We start from the raw sequence: 22,647 nt of genomic DNA on the forward strand, positions 1-22,647 counted from the left end.
GCGTATTGTGCTGTTTTCCCCATATGGAGACAGCAATGTAGCAGGACTATGTAAAGTATGCTTGTGGAGTTCTATAAGGCTGAATGACCGTGAATCACTGCACCAGTGTTTGGTCGTACTTATCCTTCAAGGAACCTCCATGACTACGCTCCTGTATGGTCAGTGTGGTCATGAAATACTGAAATACTGTTAGACTCCAATATCAGACAATTTGTCTCAGTTTTATCCTCCTGAGAAAAGCTTTTCTTTATTTTAATATAAAATATTATCTCAGAAAGTGCTGGAATCCAGATGTCAAAGGATGGGTTTCATAAGAACATCCTAAATCTTGATGTAATAATAGAACTTACAGTTTTTGCTTGATGGCGTTCATCTTTTACATCATCCAGCAGGTTTTAACACAATTATTTATAGATTTATGCATATAGTGAAGCACTATAATCTTAAGGTATAATTTGACATTTTGTGAAACACACTTATTCACTATCTTGCTGGGAGTTAAATGAGAAGATTAATACCACTCTCAGTCTTAGTCTCAGTCTAATCATGAAGCTATAGCTGGCAGGCAACTAGTATAGCTTAGCATAAAGACTGGAGACAGATGGAAACTGTTAGCATTGCTCTGCCCGAAGGTAACAAAATCTGAAATCTGTTAACAAGCACCTCTTAAGCTCAGTGATTAAGACACCATCACTTAACACGACTTCTCCATTGGTCGTCTGTTCACACCGTTAGGAGGTAGAGAGGGTCGTCCACGAACCAAAAATTCGCTGGTTTGATCCCCAGCACCTCTAGTCTGTATCTGAAGTGTACGGCAGAAAAAAGCTCTGCCTAAATAAGTTGTTTTAGTGAATTTTCCGTGAACTTCACTTAAATCCTTTCACCTCACACTCACCTTACTTCTAAAAGTTGAACCCAAACTTTTACGGCTTTACTGATACATCAGTGATTCATCCATCCGAGACTAATTCTTCCGACATTTGGCGGGAAATAAATTCAGGCCCTGACTTTGCGCAAATGTCCCCATCAATAAAACAGTTGTAGTCACTTCATATTCCGCACTCAATGATATTGTCCCGTTGGTGTAAATAGACACCGCTCTCCGCTTTCAAAGTCAGCGTCATTTTTCCTTGAAGTGGAGCGAGACCTGCGTCCCTGAAGCAAGGCTACATCCAGGAGAGGAGACGCGATACAATCAACAGACAGCGCTCGGCCTTTACTGGCAGAGAGCCCGTCACGGCCGCTCAGGAGTGAGGGATGAGCCGGGGCCAGGGGGAGAGAGCGGGGAAAAGGGAAACATAAAAGGAGGACTAGGTTACCCTCACGTACAGTTTGTGTTAAATTTTGATGTTGATCATAGTTGTCGGCAGAGAAAATTGGAGCTAAGAACCTTTCTAATGAGCTGATGGCGTATCTGGGATTTTTCTAAATCAGGGTCCCCAATTTACACAGTGGGTCCAATTACATGTCCAACGTCCATGCACACTCCCCTGATTCATTAAGGGGAACATTTAAGTCATTCCTTGTTTACTGTGAGCTCTATAGATTTGAGGAAAGCAACATATATTTTAATTCAGTTTTCAAGCACATTCTGTATTTCATACATTAGAATTGTTAGTAAGTGACTATTTTATACAAAAAACACACTACTGACAGGACAGGGGCACTTCAGGGGCCAATCAGACTTCAGCATGGGCCCAGTGCCCCCCTGGCCCCGCCCCTGGGCCCACCCCTGTTATTCAAAACTATTTGAATCCAACATTTATCACCCTTATCATACTTTTCTGCTTACTTTAGTCCAACGGGTCTCCCCATTTGTACAGTAAGCGGCTGTCTGTCACGCGGCGAGATTCAGCGAAAGACACAATGCGAGTGATAAAGAGAGGAGGAAATTGAGGAGTTTTCAGCGGATGAGTGTGTTTCTGGGCTCCGTGTTGGGTTAGTTAATGACGGTGCAAATGTCAGCCACACAGCTGTGGAGGCGCAATCAGCCAGCCAGCTGAGGAAGGGATCGGAGGATGGAAAGGAGCGAGAGAGAGAGAGAGAGAAAGAGAAAAGGAGTGAGGCAGACAGATATAAAGTATTAAGGCCGTGGATGCACAGAAGAAAAGCAGAGAAAACAGTTCTGCATGAGGGAAGAGGGAGAAGCAGAGGAGGTGAGATAGAGGACTTTGAGTGAAATAAACAGCGAGAGGCATCCGGAGGGAATAGAGAGAGAGAGAGAGAGGAGGAGAGACGGAGAAGTTGCCAAGATAGTTTCCATTCTTCTCATCCTCCCTCGCTGTAACAGAAATGGCAGAGGCTGCGGTCCAAATCATTACACACTGCCTTCCTGGAAAGTATTTACTGTTGTCAATAAAAAAAAAAAAGCAAAGAAGCCAGTGTGGATAAAAGGAAGAATGACTACAAATATGCAGCTCCTCTGTAGAAAGATTGCGAGCTGATGATGGACCGCGCTGCTCCCCTTGTCCCCCTTCAAAGACATTTACATATTTGAAATACCCAGCACCTATTCAGGGAGTCTTTTCACCTCCACTTCTTTTGACTTCGCCTTTCTCTTTTTTTTTTTACCCCAGCCGCCCTGTCTGCACTGCACCGTCCTGGCCCGTGTTCCACCAGCTCTGGAATTTAAGCCTTTAAGAGCCTCTTTTCCCTCCAGTAAGAGCTTTAAGGCAGAATGTGTGAGAAAAGCAGTTTTTTGGGGGGGGGGGGGTGGGATCAGAGCCGGACAGAAATAGGTACAGATCGAGAACAGGAGTGGACGCTTCAGGAGGAAGTCTTTGACCTTGACTCGTCCCCTCTCTGTCTTTGTTGTCCCACAAAACAACTCAGTCGAGGGCTTTTTTCCCTGCGAGGCAAGGACACTTCACTTTATCGTGCCTTGGTTATTGCTCACAAATGCTGTTGGCAGTATCAGGTGTAGAGCCGGGCTGCTGTTTGAGTGACACTCAAAAGTGAAGATGTCACATTGTGCCAATGTCAATGTGTATTTTGTGAGCTGTTTATATTCTAGTTTACTACTTCGGGCTTGTTTTATGGTGTTTATTGTGTTTTTTACACTCGTGGGAGTTTGAACTGTCTCTGTCATGTGCCTTGTCTGCTCTGTTATCCGTTTCTAATTTCTACATAAGTGGACAATACAGATTTTCTATTCTATATACAGGAATAACTAGAATTCCTTCACCAAGGACCAACAGTCCCTTAAATTTAATCAAATGTCATCAAATGGATGATTTGTTTTCGTCAAGATCAACGATGTAATCCCTGGGAAAATGGAAACGGTTGAAAAACACTGTATCTCGCAACATTTCTTACATCGGCTCTCTTATCCTGACATGCACCAAAATGTAATGGGTTCTCTACTGACACATGCCGCAATCGTTCTGTCAAGTTTGGTGGTAATCCGTCCAGTGGTTTCAGTGTAATCCTGCTTACAAACAAACAAACATACAGACGGACAGGGGGTGAGAACATAACCTCTTTGGCGGAGGTAATGAATTCTTGTTAGTGTGAGATCTGCTGCTCTATGCGTTGCTGGAAATTAAGACCCACATACCTCAAATTAAATCAGTTTATTATAAAATTATTGGTCAATTAATGGTTGATTCAAAGAAAATAAAGCCACCATTGATATTGATGTCATATTTAAAGCAAAACTGACAAAAACATCTCTTAAACTGTGATTTATTCCCTCTGGTTTTACTTTATTTCTTGAATATATTTGGCTTTTGGACTGCTAGTCTGAAAAATACATGTAATTTGAAGACATGTCTTTGGGTTTTCTACTGTTTTCGGATGTTCTAAAGCTTTATCAATCAATTGAGGATATAATTGGAACATCAATCTATAAGGAGGATAAAGGGTGGTAGCTGCTCTATGTTCTCATGTCGCGCTGTGAGGTTAACACTGTTCCTTTAGCATATTGCTGACTGTCGGCTTTGCGCTGCAGTTATATCAAACCTCTAAGCCTTTTTTTCCTTTTGTTGCTCACGCAGGCAGACCCGGGAGCAGGAGACGCCGCCAGACTTCTTCTACTTCTCTGACTTTGAGAGGCACAACGCTGAGGTCGCTGCCTTCCATCTGGACAAGTAGGTGAAAATAAGCCTGTTCAGTGGATATGTGTGTGTGAGTGTGTGTGTGTGTGTGTAGTACAATTTTAAGGAACTAATGATGATAGTTTGGCACACGAAGCTAAATGAAGGTTAACTAAACGAAAACAGCAATTTCAGTTAAATAGTTAAATAAAGTAGAATCATTTTACATTATTGAACTAATCATTAATGTAATAAATTAAATAATCAAATTACAAATAATAAATAATGAGATGTAATAATCAAATAATTCTTCTTCCCTCCGTCCTGGAGGGCCGGCATCCTGCAGGTTTCTGTTCCTCCCTGATTGCAAACGTGCTTCTTTCTGTGTCAGCTCATTAACCTCCCAGGAGGAGCACAGGCCCTGGAGAGCTCAGCAGAGCTGCAGGGCCAGAGCTCGGTACCTGTGTGCGACAGTAAAGCTTTATGATATGTGTCCCCTCCTGTGTAGTAACACTGATACAGTATGTGTGTGCACGCCCAACTGAGAGCAGACCCATTTCTCCTCTTTGCCGTCAGAGCGCTTGAGATTTTCCGCGCCCTTACTTGTAGATGCTCGTCTCCTCTCCGCCGCGGCCATCCCTCAGAAGCTCGTCTCTCTTTCAAACGCAGCGAGCGCTGTGAGCCGGGCCCGTACAGTAGAGGCTGCGAGCTCCGAGAGACCATGAGTCATAGAGAATAAATGCCTCCCTCCCGCAGCTAGCATCTGACTGAACAATGACTGCAGCCTCCTTGCTTTGCTAACCGCCACACTCTCTGACTTCACTGCCTTTGCAAGGCTAACCCTTTATGGCCGGGCCTGCCCGCCTGCCGGAGAGACTTTAATGGAAAGAGAAAAAGCTCATGAGGCTCCCTGATCGACGACAGAAAGCAATGAGTCTCAGCAGCGGCGTCGCTGTTAAAGTCAAGGTGACGCCACCGTGGCTCCGTGTAATTGTGAGCAGAGGGATTGTGTTGTAGTGAATGCTGGTGACACAAGATGATACTGAGGTCACACACGCACACACGCACACACACACACACACACACACACACACACACACACACACACAAAGGGCCAACAGAGGATAGGGATGTTGAATCTGCTTTCGCTTCAGGCAAAATGACACAGTTCACCAGCAATTGCATTAGCAGCAGCTTTCTATACACCAGTCTGCTACACATCTGGTCCTCCTCTGTACACACACACACACACACACACATGCAAACGCGCTCACACACTCCAGGCATATGTGTGGGTTAAGGCGAAGAGGAGGAAACCAAAGGCATGAAAGGCCCTGTGCCCATTCTAAATATAAGCCAGGCAGGGTTTGCCAAAAGCAGCGCTTTATTTTTTTTCCCCTTATTTTGTCTGTTCTAAATTAGAGCCTGGCTACAGAGCTGCTGGTGCAGAGGCTGAGGCTACACTGCCTCCCAGGGGGCCCACAGACACACACAGGCTCTTTTCAAAGCAGCACCACTCGCACAGACGTGTGCACAAATACCCACAGAGACACACTGTCTTTTATTGTATAGGCTGCACAGCTTTAGGCTTCATTAATTAAATGATTAGATTGAAATGGGAAGTGCACTTGGCTGCATTAGGTAGCCAGCAAATGTGCAGACAATACAAGGCACAATATCACCTTAAAATAGTAAATCATATCGCTCCAAATCCATGACACCCACTGGGGTCTTATGCACTTTACAGCAGGGTTGGATGCTCAGTCTTAGCCGGCCTCTCTGTCCCACTCTGAATGTAACACAAGTTTCTAACGGCCAGTGTGGGAATAAGGTTTATGAAAGAATCTGAGGGGAGCCGTCTTCCTTTTTACAGCAGCAGGCCCAGCAGGCCCGACGCTGCTCTACAGCGCTCCATCCTGCGTCCTTCTATCTGTTTGACAGCGAGGAAGAAAGACACATGACTCTGTGCGTCTGTCTCACTTCACCCGTCGCCACCATACTCGATGGCATCATTTGTACCACGGGCTCTCGATTAATGGCCGACCCCCTTTTCGCTATTTCTCCCTTTCTCCACCTTGTTTTCCCCACGTCTTGCTCGCTCAGTTCTCACTCCCCTGCCTCCATCTTTAATCTCAGCCTCTCCTCCTGTGTCTCTCTGCCCTCGGGCCGTGGCCATTAGGTGTTGTCAGGGGCATCAATTTTTAAAGAGGCCGAGCTGAAGTTGTAGCTGCATGGGATTGACGACAGGGGGCTACACATGCATAAAATAGGCATGTGGCACGCACACGGGATGACAGCCACGCTATCTTTCATTAAACAAGCCGACTTTTCTTCACCTCTTTTCCCTCCCTCCATCTCCATGCCCATAAATATTCAAATAATGCAAACACAATATCACAATATGCTCCAGAAGTAGAACATAGATGTAAATTCCCAACATGGGCAAACTTTATACCATGAAGGACCATAAAGCAGGAACCTATGTGTGGAAGTTAAAATATGTGTCTGGTGTAAAATCACAGCCAAATACAAACCACCGGGAGCCTATACCACCATGTCATGGAGTTGACATTACTTGTGTCACAGTGCCCCCTGTTGTCAGTGACAGGGACTTTCCATCTCTGGGGAAATTTTGTTTTTTCCCACATTAACAAATGGATTGTCCTTGTAGTTGTTGTTCAGTACTTTAAAAAACTATTTTTAATTTAAAGAAAATACATCAAGCAAAGCAAGTTTCATGGTTAGAGCCGATAATTAAAAAACACAGATGCATCATTATCCTGATATTTTGACATCTACTGTGATTATGTTACTAATGTGTAGATGTGTCATTTTGAGGCAAACCTCACTGGCTTCTGGAAATGTTGGCAACATTTCATCATTAAAAGAATGTCTAGTCAGCTATTGGAAAAATCCTGTTTGATTTGTACTCATGGGAGTTACTTTGATACTGATCAAAAATTTAAAACAAAAGGTTTTTACTGCAAATTCTGGAAGTTTAAGCTCTTTTTTTTAATTTGTATACATGAATTCCATTTTGTTTGGTGTAGTTTTATTTATTTAGCTCCAAATCACAGCATACATCATCTCAAAGCACCTTACAATATTACAAAGAGAAACCCAGCGCCCACAATGATATAAACTCCTTTTAAACCGCAGACAGATCCAGACTGAGAGTAGGAGGCAGTCTGCCCTGTTAGACAGAGGAGAGACCAGAGTGTCAGCACAGGTTGTTATAGTGGTGTGATATACTGTATATATGGATGAGGAGAACAGAGAAGTTCTCTGTGTGTCGTGGGAGTTCCTCGAGCCGCCGTGGTCTATATTTGTTTGTGATAACAGAGATATTGATCGCCTGTGAAGGTGTAGGTCACACTGAACAAAAAGATGTGTTAATCATTTCTGATTAGTTCATATTTAGCTGAGACTCCACAGAGGGGGTTAGTGCTTCTCCTGCACTCCCCTGGAAGTTTGAAAAAACCTCTGCTCTGCACCGAAGGCAGAAGGTAACCCCTCAGTGTTTGTCTCCGTCCTGCAGGATCCTGGACTTCCGCCGCGTGCCCCCTGTGGCCGGCAGGCTGGTGAACATGACGAAGGAGATCAGAGACGTCACGCGAGACAAGAAACTCTGGAGGACCTTCTTCATCTCACCAGGTAATGATGGCTTTCAGAGACAAACCCAGAAGAAAATAAACTTGAACCCGATTTTTCATACACCCACCAATTCAAATCAGTTCTACACCTTTTAATTTTGTGCAACACAAACAGTGGGGAACACTCAGTGCTAGGGGCATTTGCAAAACAGTATAAATATAACAAATATATGTTTAATTTGCTTTCATAGTTAAATTACAGCTCAATATTTATTTTATTTGCAGTCAGCGCTGGTTTTCCAATTGGTTAAATACTATAATATGCTGCCTGTGCTTGTTAGATAGTTAGAGAGCACAATAGTCTTTGACTGTGTTTATATTCTTACTTATGGTTATGCCTGTGTAGTATGTTTGAAGTACCTTTTCAAAGTTTTTCATTTTGTATTTGAGGAGGAAAACATTTTGAAACCAAGCACCTGGACGACAGAGTTTTGTTGAAGCACGCATCAGCTCTATGTTCCTGTACTCTATAGGCATTTTCAAGAAACAGATGGAGCCACACTCCACACTATGATGATCTTAAGCAATAATAAAATGATCTCAGCTCAGTCCCCCGTTTCTTGCAGACACTACAGTCCAGCAAGAATAATGGTTTCCTGCTCATTATGTCGAGCAGAGCTTCTTCAGGGCCCTGAGTTCCCGGGATATCCATTTGCATGGGATTAGTATTATCAGGGGTCTTTAGCTTGCACCAGAGTGCTACAGTTAATTAGGGATGCAACTTTTTACCTTGCATATCATACAGAGGGGGAATTCTCAGAGGATTCAAATTACAGACAATTTCAGCAATTAATACAAGTCCCTGAATGTCCCCAGGTGGTTTGAATCGTGTTCAAAGAGGGTGTTCGGTATAAATTCCTTCGAGGACAGAAAGAGAGTAGTCCCATTTTGATTGTTTAACTCTCAGTAGAATAATAGATTTGATTCAAAGGATGTCAGTCTGTAGTGGGTCAACGAAGCAGCGACAAACAACGTGTGTTTCCTCTTCGATTCTCAGCCAACAACGTGTGTTTCTACGGAGAGTGTTCGTACTACTGCTCCACCGAGCACGCTCTGTGCGGGAAACCGGACCAGATCGAGGGATCCCTGGCGGCCTTCCTCCCGGACCTGGCCCTCGCCAAACGCAAGACCTGGAGGAACCCGTGGAGACGCTCCTACCACAAACGCAAGAAGGCAGAGTAAGAGATCCGTCCTGCGCTTTTAGACAGAGCTGCGTTTACTGACACTCAATAGAAGCAGGCGCAGTGGAGGCCTGTGGCACCGGAGGGTATTTATTACACTCACTGACGATTACCGGCGGCAATAACTCAAGATTGATTGATTGAAGAGAGCAGAGCAAGAGATCTGTGTGTCAATATCCAGGGGCTGAAAGGGCTAAAAAATAAAAAAAGAACAAATAAAGAGATAAAGGAATTAATAATAAATAAAGAAAATAAATACATAACTAAATAATTGTATAAATACCTAAATAAATAAAAACACAAATATATAGATTTATCATCACAGAGCTGTATTTATTTTGTGTGTATTCAATTATTTATTTCAGCCTTTATTTATTCAAGTATTTATTATTTATTTGGTTATTTATATTTTATTGAGTCGTTTATTCGTTTTTTTATTTATTTAAATTTTGGCAATTTTTTTCCCTGCATATTAAAAAGCTGACTGACATCAAAATACAGTAACACAGACTGTGCACATCTGTTCATGCAAGAAAGCACTTGGAATTCTAGTAAATGTAAAATGTTGACACTCAGTGTTTGTTTGTTTGTTTCTTCAGGTGGGAGGTGGACCCAGATTACTGCGAGGAGGTCAAACAGACGCCACCGTACGACAGCGGGACGAGGCTGCTGGACATCATGGACATGACCATCTTTGACTTCCTCATGGGTGAGTCAGCACGTCTCACGTGGTTTAACTACAGATCCAAACTGTGAATTTCCTCTAGTGCTGAATAATTTATATATATGCAGTATATGTATATACAGTATATGCAGTATGTAACATATAAGTAGCCACATTACACACACATTAACACACTTTGTTGTTTTACCTATATTCTAATACAGGAAACATGGACCGCCACCATTATGAGACATTTGAAAAGTTTGGAAATGAGACTTTCATCATCCATCTGGACAACGGCCGAGGGTACGTCCCACACTGTCATGTGATTTGTCTTTAAGAGCGCTGCAGCTTTCCTGCTTCTACTGCAGGACACGAAGATGATGTCCAATATCTAATCAAGCAAAGGATTTCCTGAATAAATGCATGTGATCTCTGTGTGCACTGATGCTAACTTTATAACAAAAGAAACTCACTAACCTTAATGTGTTGGGTGAGTTATGGATGCATCACTTTAATCGATTAAATATCTAACTGATATTGTACTTCAGATGCATATACAGTACATATATCTACAATATGTCAGGGGGTAAAACTGAGCATTTTGAAATGAAGGTTCTATTATTCCTTTGCATAGACAGAAAAAAATCATTAGTGTGATCTTATACGTTACATAAAATTTATCTGTTTGTCATTCCAGCTTTGGGAAGCACTCCCACGATGAGATTTCCATCCTGGTGCCGTTGACCCAGTGCTGCAGGTGAGGCCCTCTGAGGGAGTATGGCAGCGTACAGGAGACATAAAGAAAGCTCCATGTGAAGCTTTTTACCCCCCCCCCCCCCCAGAGTAAAATAAAAGCAGGATTCGCATTTGTGATATGTTGTATGCACATGATCAGTTTTGCAGAGCCTATAAAGCCGCTCTCTTTCTGCAGGGTCAGGAAGTCGACCCACTTGCGTCTGCAGCTGCTGGCTAAGGAAGAATACAAGCTGTCCACGCTCATGGCAGAATCCCTGGTGAGGGACCGGCTCAGTCCCATCCTCATCCTGCCGCATCTGGAGGCCATGGACCGACGAATACGCCAGGTCAGTGCGTCATACTCATTCTGTAATGTGCCTGTACAATGTTTTTTTTATTTTTATTTTGATCAATAAATTAGAGCTGAAATAACGAGTCTACTGATTAATTGATTTACTTTTTTTTTAAGAACTACAAAAAAAGAGTCTCTAAAGAAGACCTCTGGGAAATTGTTTTGACATGTTTCACATATTTCTTATATTTTAAGACCAAACAATCAATCAGTTAATCAGGAAATCAAGAAAAGGGGTTGGCAGACGAACTAGATTGGCGCTCAGAAGAGCTCATACCTCCACCAAGGCCCAACAGTTCATGAATCATCCCCTGGGAAATCAGGGAAAATGTCAAAAAAAGTTAAAGAAAGTGATTAAAAATCTAGATCTGCACCAAAATGTTATGACTTCTTCCTTTAACAATACCGTATCATTCCCCCAAGTTTTGTGGAAATCCCTCCTTTCCTTTTCCTGTAATCTTGCTGACAAACAACAGACGGGTGAAAATTCCAGACGTAATGATTGTTAGTTGAACTTTAAAGGAATTGTTCAACATACTAGGGAATATGCTTAGCCTTTTTTTAACTTAGCTTAGCACAAACACTGCCAACAGGGGGAAACAGCTAGCCAGAAGTGACAGAATTCACCCACCCAAACCTCGAAAAAACAACAAACTGACTCTTTTACAACAAACTTAACAAACATGACATAATGTGTTAATTAATGAGGTTTAAAGGTGCCGGTACGTGACTCTTTTCCCACTGTGGCTGTCCACAGCGGAAATAGAGTGCAGCCTGATGTTAAAGGGAAGCTGTTCTGCTAAGACCGAATGTAAAAAAAGAAAATGGAAATCTCGTCCAGTGAAGGCAATATTGCAAAAATGTTTTTTTTTGTTGTTTGCACCTTGTTTATACGTTATTTATTTCTTTGTATTGATGTATCATGATTATCCTTTGGGTGTTCATAGACTATTTAAATAGACTCATAGACTATTCCGCTGTGGCTGTCCACAGCAGAAAAAGAGTCACATACCGGCACCTTTAAACCTCATTAATTAGAGCTAGTTCAGCTCTGTAGCTGAACTAGCTCTATGCACTCTGAACTTAACGGCTGCTTACTGTGCAGGCAAGAGCGTGGCATAAATCGTCTCATTGAATTTCGCCACTCAGTGTGTCTTTTAAAGAGGCCGTTAAGTGCCAGGAGCCTGTTTGACCTCTGATGGGGACAAAACAATAAAAAAAGACTTGTCTCGTGTCACCAGGTGCTGAATGTGCTGTCAGAGTGCATCGAGAAGGAGGGCTACAGCTACGTGATGGAGGACGACCTCCAGGGGGACAGGGGGAAAGACCACGTTCACGCCGGCCCGCGGCGGAGGTAGCTGTCCGGGGGGTGGGGGGCCCTGGATGGAACTGAACACTTGGAGATAGGAGGCTGGACGGAGCAGATCCAGCCTTTGTTTTTAAACTGAACTGGCTTCCTGTTACACAGATGAGCTCCATCTGTGCTGAATTCCTCAGAGGGCTCGGTTTGTGCTGAACTGACAGAGGAAGCCCACCTGCCTGAGATTTAAAAAAAAAAACACGCGGCGTGGAAGTAGAGGCCTGCTGGAAAGGACTGGACTTTGACGAACCAAGCTCGAGACGCAGGCGAGGAACGCAGCGGAGAATCTGGGCTCCGCGCGGAACAGAAACCATTCCACATCACCCAGACTCCTTAAAGTGTCCAACCCTGACTGTAGTGTAGGAGAGCATCACCGCACCACGGCAGACCCCAGCACCCACTGGCCCACCGCAGCATTACCAAACCAGTCTCGCAAGAGACGCCTTCTCTCTGTCTTGTCCGGGACCCTTTGTTTGAATTCAGTGAATTCTGAGGGACTTGTGGAGAACCTCCTGACCCTCCCCCCTCAACACAAGCTGAGTCACGTGTTTCTAAGTATCGTTGGTATTTCGAGTGTTTCAGTTCACGGAGGAGGAGGAGGTCAACTTCCTGTTGTCTTAATTATCGAAATGACGTTTTGATTTTTCGCTGCAGAATGTTTTATTGCGTTGCGTTTTTTTTTTTTTTTTTATATATTCTATTTCTGCTGAGCTGTTTCAGCTCCTACCATTGGTATTGGAGAAGGAAATATTTGATTGGAGTGCAGGTTTACTCCTGGATTTGATTAATTTTGCCCATAAATGTCCTTGAGAGAGTATTTATTAAAATCCATATTTATTGTTTGAGGTTTTCTGTCAATAAGAGCTGTTGAATTGACATCAGAGAGGTGTACTTCTTCATTTGTCCAATAGAGGGCAAACTGAGCATGTGCAAAAGTAGCGACCAGGTCTGTGCCTGTCAGTAAAATGACCCCTCTCCATATTTCAACCCGTTTCCAAATATCAAACCTGATTTCAAATTGTTTTCTAGTCACCATGAGAAAGATTCAGAAGAGCGAGTCTGTGCCTCTGTTTACAACATTTAATCCAAACTACTGTTCTTTTCTGTTTCTATTTCTTTCCACTCAACTGACAGGAGGTGACGTTTCTGGTACCACGAGCCAAATGTGACCCTAAAAGTTTTTATATTTTTGTTTTCTTTGTAATATATTTGATGTCCAGATGTTGCTGTTGTGGAGAGATTATTTTTCAGGATGTAAATTTCATTCATCGCCAACAGCAGACGGGCGAACTGTTGGCGTCAGTGATTCAGTCGCCGGCTGAAAGTTAATATATACAGTAGGAAAAATCTAGTGCCTGTGCAATGATAGAAATACTTGAATGTCTGGTTTCACAGTGGAAAGGTTCGAGCTTCTCCCAGGTACGAGATAAGACCCTGAGGTCTACGTGTGTGTGTGTGTGTGTGTGTGTGTGTGTGTGTGTGTGTGTGTGTGTGTGTGTGTGTGTGTGTGTGTGTGTGTGTGTGTGTGTGTGTGTGTGTGAATGTGTGTGTGTGTGCTGACTTCATCTGTCTCCATGAGGGTTTTATTCTACAGTCTAAGTTTCCATCGTCCTGTGTCAGGTGAGCGTGGATGGACGTGTGTGTGGGGGGGGGGGATCCATGGAGAACCTTTAGATGATCTGCTTTTTCTTTTCATCACACTCATCGTTTCTGTGGATTTTATTGTTCATTTCTTTGCATCATGGTTAAAAGTGCAATAAAACAAAAATGAGCAGAATAACATAGTGTCTCTCATGTTTTCTTCAGCAGGAGAATTACATGAGTGTGTGTAGGTGTGTTTTAAGGTTATTTAAGAGATGATAACGGCCATTGATTTCAACATCTTACAACCTGCAGCCAATGTGATATTTGAGATTTATTTCAATCTGTAATTGTCTGTAAACTTATCCAGTTAAGTTCTTATTTGACCCTGTTTGACCTCGTCTGGTGACCTGAGCCTCCTCCTTCATTCAACTGTTCAACTGCTCCTCCAGTCTCATGGAATCCAGTCTGATACAAGCTCCCAGTGATCACAGCTCACACACTTTCAGGGATTTACATGAATATATAGAAAATAATAATAGCTTGAATTTATAAAGCCCCTCTCAAGAGACCCAAGGACGCTCTACATATGTCCACGAGGAAAAAAAAGAAGAAAAAAGAAAAAGGTAATTGGCACAAAACAGGATAGAGATAAACAGCACTAATGGCAGAATGGTCAAAAAGTATATCTGACATTGAAATTCGAGGATCTGGCCCTGATCCAGATCCACACCAGAATTTCCTTCACTGACTCACATCCTTCCACCAAGTTTCATCCTAATCTTTCCAGCAGTTATTGTGTAACTAACAAAGAAAAAAGGTAATAATATCTCCACCAAGTTTAAATTAATCATAACAAGAATATTCATCATAATTATTTCCCTAATGGCACCTTTCTGAACACCCGAGGAAACCTATTAATACACCGAATGTAACAGGAATTATTTAGGTTGAACCACAGGATCAAATTGCAGAGGGTTGACAGAACAGGACGAGGATCTATTTGGTAAACTGATGTTTTAATCAATGTTCTCATTTCAAAATGTTGCATATTTCCTTTAACAGTCTTTGTTTTACCAGTCTTATGTTTATGTATCTTTTTTGAGGAGTCATTAGATGTAAAGCATCAGGTCATATTGTTAATTAAAGATTTTATATATTTTTTTATACTTGTGTGAAAAAATGTAAAGATATGTTATATAAACATTTTTAAATTATATTAAAAAATAACTTAGCCTAGAATAATAATGTGCTGTCTGATTTACATGTTATGAATATGCAAATATTTGACTTAAAAACTTTAAACAGCCGAGCACAAGATTTGTCTTTATCAATTTCAGTCTCAGTGTGAGTTCACTGGACACTCACACAAGTTCCCTCATCAGACTTCTGAACCTCGACTCATCCCCGAAACCGCAAAATCATTGACACAGGTTTAAAACAGACACAGAAACATGTTCCACGCTCAAAAGGTAAATGTGAAAAACTCTTTATAGTGTCAGAAATTAAACATTAAACACAGAATTTAAGTGAAGCAACAATGAGCAAAACACATTTTTTTTAGCGGAGGTGGACTTTAATCTGACCCACGATCAAATATCTAATGACTGGATTCCCGGAAACAAAAGTTTTAGCTTTTCCAAAGAAAAACGGACGAGAACTAATGTCACCCAACCATCTGAGGGAAATTATTCAAATTCAAACAGGATTTATTTAGCCAGCTTGGAATAGATACACAACCAACTACAACGTGCTATCAGCTCTGACCAAGATAAACACAACAGACCCATTAAGGCAGAATTGTTGGTATATACTCAGGTGATCCGAGGCCTGTTCAGGACGTCTGGTCTGTGGCGCTCCGGTGTAATCTGACGGTGGCCCACAGTGAGGATGGCTGCACAGTGCAGTGCAAACGGCCCTCAGCCCCTGCAGCTCTGTGCACGAGCATATTTACAGCTCCCAACGCACTGTTGTGTTTTGATAACCTTTCCTCGCAGAACAGCCCCCAGAAAAGCTACTTGGTTGGTTTACGTAAACACACGTACACACACACGGCAGGCTATGAATGGAGGAAGCAATGTGTGAGACAACCATCAGAGGGACAGAGAGTGACCAGAGGAGAACCGAGGGCTGTAATCAGTGAGGCCGGCCGCAGACAGGACGCCAGAGGAAGCCTCGTCATGGGAGCGAGACAAGAGGCTCTTATCAGATCTGAGTTCAAACCAGCCTGATACTGTGACCTCCTCCTCTCCTCCTCTCCTCCTCTCCTCTGCACTGCTGCTCTGTGTTGATCCCTCTCACTCTTTCATATAAGAATCTGTCCTTCTTGGAACGGGACAGGACAGAGAACTTGTTTAAGTCTGTCCTCTTGATCTGTGGCTAGGTGTTTCAGTGATGTTGAACTCAGAGGTGGAATTATTCAGGTCCTTTAATTCTAATAAAAGTAGGAATTCCATGTTGGAAAAATGCTTCATTACAAGTAAATATCTTGTATTGGAAACACGTATTATCAGCAAGATATAGAACATAGAACATGTTATCAAATGTAATGAAATTTAAAGCGAAATTTCTTTATAGCAGAGAACAAACTTCGTACATTTCAGAATCACACACATTATTAATTTCAGAAAACAGTTGAATAACAGGCTGCACCCAAGGCCTCTGTAAAGCAAAGGAACAACATGTTACAATTTAAATGAATTGAATTTATTTGTGTAACACCAAAACACAACAGACATAACCTCAAGGCCTTTTAAATAGTGAGGTTGAGACCTTGTCAAATGTGAGTTTAAAAAAAATGTATTTTATATATAAAAAAGAAAAGGTTGATATTGGTGTTTGACGTTGCAGTTATAGAGCATTGACCCATTAGGCCTCCAGGACGTCTCCAATTGGTAAAAATACTGGATCCTACACTTCCCATAATGCAACATGATATCATCATTCCCTAGATCCTTCCTGTTTTCAAAATGCACTTGTCTTACAAACTTTAAAGGTTGAAAAATGTGACATATATATATAAATATATATATATAATGATGAAAGAAGGACACAGAGAGCAGTGATGCCAGACAAGTTCTTGTACTTCATGATGTGGTGCAGTTTTAATGAAGCCACTTAAACTCTGAGCCTGCACCTAAAATTGAGCACAGCATTGACCTTTTAGCTGCTTCATTACCCCATCAGAAACAAACAGAGCGCCGCTTTAATGTCTCCATGTCGCACCAGTGTTCAGCCTCTGTTCACGTCTCCCCTTCTGCACCGGCGGGGCCACACACAGAGGCCCGGCAGACCCCGGGCTGTTTCCCCGGCCTCCGTCGCCCCACAGGAGGCCTCCGATTGCCCTGTTAAGAGCCCTTCAAAATACACATCCCCCTGTTTTATAGACACGGAAACAATTTATGGCTATTATAGAGCATTATAGATAGCATCTCCAAAACTTCCCGTTGTTGACTAAACGTCTGCCAGAGTGGATACACACACACCCCAAAGAGTTAACAGGGAGAAAAAGACAACAAAGATGCAAAGGATCTTGTTTGTTGGTTTGGGCTGAGCTGTTTTAAGTACAGTTGGAGAGATTAGGCTATAAAAAGAAGCAGAATAACACATGAAGGCGGCCTGCGGGCACGGCGAGACCACCCAGAATCCCGCTGGAGGAGGAGGAGGAGGAGGAGGAGGAGGAGGAGCTACTGTGAAAGCAGACTAGTTGAGTCCAGGTCGCTCTGCTAAATGTATCATTGAATACATCACTGAGGCTATAGATTGAAATATTTAGTTATTTTTCAGGGAAATTGTGTCCATGCTGTTGAACTGTATTCTGGGAAATGTAGTTTTTGGTATAAGAGCTAACATTTTTTAGATTACACAGACACAGGAAGAGCATGCTAACTCCACACAGAAAGACCCCAGCAGGGATTTGAACCAACAGTGCAAACCACCTTACCACTGCGCCGCCCCAACTATTCTTTTATTTATTTATTGTATTTTGCATACACTACTTAACATGAATGTTACCATTTGATGCATTTTACCACACAAGGCTAATTATCACATTATCACCTGCAGTCCACTGGCAAGTCACAATTAACACACACAGTGACATAATAGCAAACAAAACAAAACCTCACACGCACACACCCACACACTTCCATCATGAATTAGTGTCACATCAGGCGATACTGGATCTGAGAATGGTCTGAATATATCCTTCATTCATCTGTAAACACAGACTGATGTTAGAAATCTAAATCAGAACAGCTCCTGCTCAGCCTGAACACACCAACAGTTTGATCCAGCCCACAATCATTCTGATGCACTGAGGCCACATGTTCTGCACGTGAGCACTTCCTGTCTGCGAGACTTCACATTTTTACTCCGCACTTTGGAGAGAAAGAAGGATTTTACTGAGTGTAACAGCTGAGGGTGTGGCTGAATAACGCTTTTTATTTTACTTTGACCGTTCAGCACTAAAGAGAAACCTACAATGTTTCAGGGAATATTCCAGACATTCATTCAGAAGGATTTCTTTCCTTTTCTGCAACGTATTTAAAAAATAAATTAATTTACACTAGTTGCCCATAACAATGAATATAAATGTCAAATTTCTACTCATCATTTTTAAAGCAATAAATGGCCTCGCTCCTAAATACATCAAGGGCATATTAACCCCTCTGTGGGTCACTGGGTCTTTCCTGTTAAAGTCCTGAGACTGTGGAATCATACATATTGACATCAGACAGGCAACCTCCTTAGTGTCTTTCAAATATCTTCTTAAAACATATTTTTTTATTGTGAAGCTTTTATAAATGTTTGATTTATAGATATACTGTTTTTATTATGTGTGTAACTTCATTTGATTCTGTTTTATGAGCTGGTTTTCTTTCTCTTGTTTTGATTTGTGTTCTCTTAATTGTTTATGTGTATTATTATTATTATTATGATTATTTTATTACAATTTATCAGTACCAAGTGCAGGATCTGGCCTTAAAAGAGAGCAATTTCATGGTGTAAAATTGTAGGAAAAGGTTTTAAGTTCTTTTTTCCAACACTTAAAATATGTAGAAAGTAGATTCCTTTTAAAGATTAGATTTTAATTCAAAACTGTCCAGCATTTTTGGTGCTAAAAGGAGTAGACTAGGCACTGAAATAAAAAAAATCTTGACCAAAATATGAAATTCATGTGGATGGCAAAAATACAAGCTCAAGAGTTCACGGAGCTCAGAGAGGGGGGGTCCTGAGACCTGCAGCTGGGACGAGGAGGGGAGAGGGGGGCTGGAGGGGCAGCCGTCATTAGCTCTGTGTGTGAGTGTGTGTGTGTGAGTGTGTGTGTGTGTGTGTGTGTGTGTCAGCTGAGCAGAGCAGCAGGAGAGAGGTGTTGCTGCTGGGCTCAGGCCGGGACAGTCAGAGGAGCCACAGCAGCCGAGTTCACACGTCCTCACAGTGGAGAAATGTTTGACAACGCTCACTACCCCTTCAACTGCTTCAACTACGATGGGGACGGATACCCTTCGTCCAGCACTGACGAGGACAAGAAGATGTGCAGACCTGCGTACAGGTACGGAGGATTTCACTTCTCCTTTCTTTCTTCTGTAACGTTTGCTGAGCCTCTACTTTACCTTCACTTTACTTCACTTCACTTTACCCACTAGTGCAGATAAACACATTTAATAGGCCCTGTGTATCAGTAGTTTAATCATGAGCGTAACATACTTTTTATCTTTTAATTTGGTAAAGGAGAACATAGAGATTTTGGGTGTCAGCTTATGTCAGTTTTACCAGATCACGTTTCCCCTTTTCCACCCACTACAATTCATGATATCATTTCAGTATTTTGTATTTTATTTCTTAAAACAATAACCAAAGCTTTGAGTCTTATATTGGCAGTCATCCCTCTTCAATAATTCTTTTACCATACAGTAAATAATGAGTAATTTCACTTTCTTTTGCTGTTTGTTTTTCATTTTGTTTTAATTATAATTTAATTTGTTATAATTGTAGATTTTTGTAACAGTAAATACATAAAGTAAAGCTTACTTTACTGTGACTATAGACACATCAATCAAGCTAAAGTTAAATTCAAAATAATTTTCTAAATATTTCATCCTCATTAATTTTGCCCCAGTGTTTTGGCTCTGTTTGATACATAGAAAAAACTCATCGTTGTTTTGTCACTTACTTCATGAATTATCCTAATTTTATACAAATTGCTACTGAACACAATTTGAGCTGATGACATTTTCAGAAATCTGTTATAGAAAATCCTGCATTACTTCTACTTGCTGTTCTCAGACACACGGTTACAGTCGATGGATTTACACTCGCTCTCTGTTTGTGCCTGGTGTTGACAGCTGATTTTACACAGCATCTTTTAATCCTTGTAATGAAATTAAATCTGTTTAAATTACTGTTATTTTACAACAGCTTGTTCATAGGGTCTGGTGTTCTGGAACGTATAATGATATCAAACATTTCTTTGTAAATCACTTGATTTAAAAATATTAAAATTGACAAATTTGTCCAACAACTTGTATATATGTAGATTTAAAAGCCTATTAAATATTTATATATTAATGCATACCATATGTAACATATGTAACATAAAACATTTCTTCATAATAAGTGGTAGCCTTCAAATTGTGTCATCTTTAGAAAATTGAGAAATTTGTTATTTGTGTTTTTCAAAAAACTGTGTTTTGGTCAAGAAAAATTATTCATGAAAAAAACAAGGGTTCAGATCCTGTAGCTGATGACCTTGTTCATGTCTGTGTCACAGCTACATCGCTCTGATCGCCATGGCGATCCAGCAGAGCCCCGAGCAGCGTGTCACTCTGTCGGGAATCTACGAGTTCATCATGAAGAGGTTTCCGTACTATCGCTCCAACCAGAGAGCCTGGCAGAACTCCATCAGACACAACCTGTCTCTCAACAGCTGCTTCATCAAGGTGAGGACTCCTGGGGCACCCTGGGAAATCAGATCTGTTTAACATGATGTTCAAGTGTTTTAATGGCTAATGAAAGAAATGTGGCCAAAAGACCTTTTATACCTCATGAATTAATATTAATTAATCTTAAGTTTATTTCCCCTTTTTATCTGTTCATCAGCAGAGATGTAATACAATTGTTTTATAATGTTCTTTTTTCCTTTAGACAGTAATAATAATGTTTTCTTCATTAATACGTTTTTGTTTTTTATTTCTCCAGGTTCCTCGGACAGAGGGCAATGAGAAGGGGAAGGGAAACTACTGGACTTTTGCCACTGGCTGTGAATCCATGCTCGACCTCTTTGAAAATGGAAACTTTCGGCGTCGCCGGCGCAGGAGGAACATGAAAATCGGCCTCCGTGATTCTGGAGAAACCCCTTTCCACCCTCTGGAAAGCCACAACAATCGACACGTACCCGCAGCCCGGCACCCAGAATCTGACTCCACCCTCTGCCCTTTGAACCCTGACAGGCCGAGGCCGGGTCCACAGCAGAACCCCCTCGTCCCAAACCCCACCCAGCAGGGGAAACCCGAGTCGGAGATCAAGTTTAGCATTGACTACATCCTGTCCACTCCAGATCCACCCCTACCTGGGTTCAGATCCTCCCACGGCCCCGTGCACATAGGGCCCACAGGGCCGCCATTACATGTTCTGGAGTCCCAGCAAATGAACCTGCACTTCTGGACTCTGTGAGAACATGAGAGGAAAGAAACAAAGAGACTAAACTGACGACTTGTCCAAAACTGGGAGGTTTAAGGACATCCAAAGACAAGAGAGATTCCACGAGGGGAATTTTACAGACTTTAAAATATACATGAGGAACAAATAAAGAGGTACAGTACGGTGGGATCAAGTCATCATGCTGTCAGAGTTCAAATGTGAACAATACAGTGGAGTGTTCATGTTGTTATTAAACTGTTAGTGCAGTGTCCAGTGCTGACGTAGACTGTAGGTTTACGGTAATCTATATATATATAAATGTATATATATGTAAATACACAGGAGCTGTGAGGATGATGTGTTTAAAATATTTGTGAAGCTAACTCCATATGTTTTATTGGATTTATTGATTTATCTTCAGGTCACATGAAGTTCTTCATAAACAAAGAGTTTATGTTCATGTCCGTGTCGTCACATCATTGTCCCCTGTTCATTTGGTCTTTAGAATTTAAACTATTCTGATAATAATGATTTTATCAGGAAAAAAAAAGACAAAAATCTGCTTTGTTGCTGCTTAAAACTTTATTCAACTGAAACTAAAACATTACTAGAATGCCAAGAAAGTCAGTAACTCAATTCAATTCAATTTATTTGTATAGCGCCTAATCAACAAATATGACATGTTTAAGTCAACACCTTAAAAGTAAAGCCCAACAGTCTCCTCAGAGTCAATCAAGCTGCACCAAATTTCACATACTCATCGATCTGTGAAATCAGTGAAAAAGTTTGTAAAAAAAATTTGATAAATACAAAGAGATCTTATCTTACAATGTTGAAGAAAATTATAAAAGATTCCTGGATTCACTCTCTAATCTGGATCCAAACCAAAATGTCTTCCCTGACCCACACCTCATCTTCTTCACCAAGTTTTGTGGAAGTAGTTTTTTCATAATCCTGCTCACAAACAAACAAAACAAACAAACAAACAAACTGTCTGAAGACGTCACCTCCTTGGCTGAGGTAAATATAGACCTTCAGAACTAAATCCATTTCCACACAACAATATATAAACATATTACACATCACACAGGTCAGAGCCTTTGTTGACGGTGTTACCTGTGTTTTCTACCACTAGTATTTTCTTTAAAAAAGGCCTATTCCAACTGAATTCAATTATTCCAATCCCCCCCCCCCCCCCTCCCCCACCTCCCACATTTTGCAAATTCTTTTCATTGACCTTTCAAATTCCTGATTGACTGACACTTAAATTTCTAATCCCGTCAGGCCTCATTACAACGAACTGTATTCACACACTTAGAGAGAAGCCGAACCGAACGGAGGCCTGTAACGTTTCCTGCTGCCTGTGCGAGGGGGGGAGATCAATCATGGCGTGCGCCCGAGCTGCTGAAGGGACATTTTTCAATTTAACCTTTATATTATGTC

At 41.6% G+C, this 22,647-nt stretch overlaps 2 protein-coding genes across 2 annotated transcripts in view; both read left to right on the forward strand.

Moving 5' to 3' along the window:
- fam20cb (FAM20C golgi associated secretory pathway kinase b) overlaps window positions 1–13,153 on the forward strand; it is a 51,340-nt gene extending 38,187 nt beyond the window's left edge. Inside the window, exons 4-11 of the mRNA XM_034570221.1 lie at window positions 3,996–4,088; window positions 7,573–7,688; window positions 8,685–8,865; window positions 9,468–9,577; window positions 9,757–9,838; window positions 10,233–10,292; window positions 10,467–10,617; window positions 11,864–13,153. Of these exons, the coding sequence (XP_034426112.1) occupies window positions 3,996–4,088; window positions 7,573–7,688; window positions 8,685–8,865; window positions 9,468–9,577; window positions 9,757–9,838; window positions 10,233–10,292; window positions 10,467–10,617; window positions 11,864–11,980 (910 nt within the window). The 3' untranslated portion in view covers window positions 11,981–13,153. The remainder of the gene's footprint in view (window positions 1–3,995; window positions 4,089–7,572; window positions 7,689–8,684; window positions 8,866–9,467; window positions 9,578–9,756; window positions 9,839–10,232; window positions 10,293–10,466; window positions 10,618–11,863) is intronic.
- Window positions 13,154–13,486: 333 nt separating this feature from the next.
- foxl3 (forkhead box L3) lies at window positions 13,487–21,960 on the forward strand. The gene is made up of 4 exons (XM_034570222.1): window positions 13,487–13,620; window positions 18,884–19,117; window positions 20,336–20,504; window positions 20,764–21,960. Exons 1-4 carry the CDS (start codon window positions 13,613–13,615, stop codon window positions 21,235–21,237), a joined length of 885 nt encoding a protein of 294 aa, XP_034426113.1. The 5' UTR covers window positions 13,487–13,612; the 3' UTR covers window positions 21,238–21,960.
- Window positions 21,961–22,647: the final 687 nt, after the last annotated feature.

Source organism: Hippoglossus hippoglossus, chromosome 19 (assembly GCF_009819705.1).
Source record: "Hippoglossus hippoglossus isolate fHipHip1 chromosome 19, fHipHip1.pri, whole genome shotgun sequence".
Classification (NCBI taxonomy): Eukaryota; Metazoa; Chordata; class Actinopteri; order Pleuronectiformes; family Pleuronectidae; genus Hippoglossus; species Hippoglossus hippoglossus.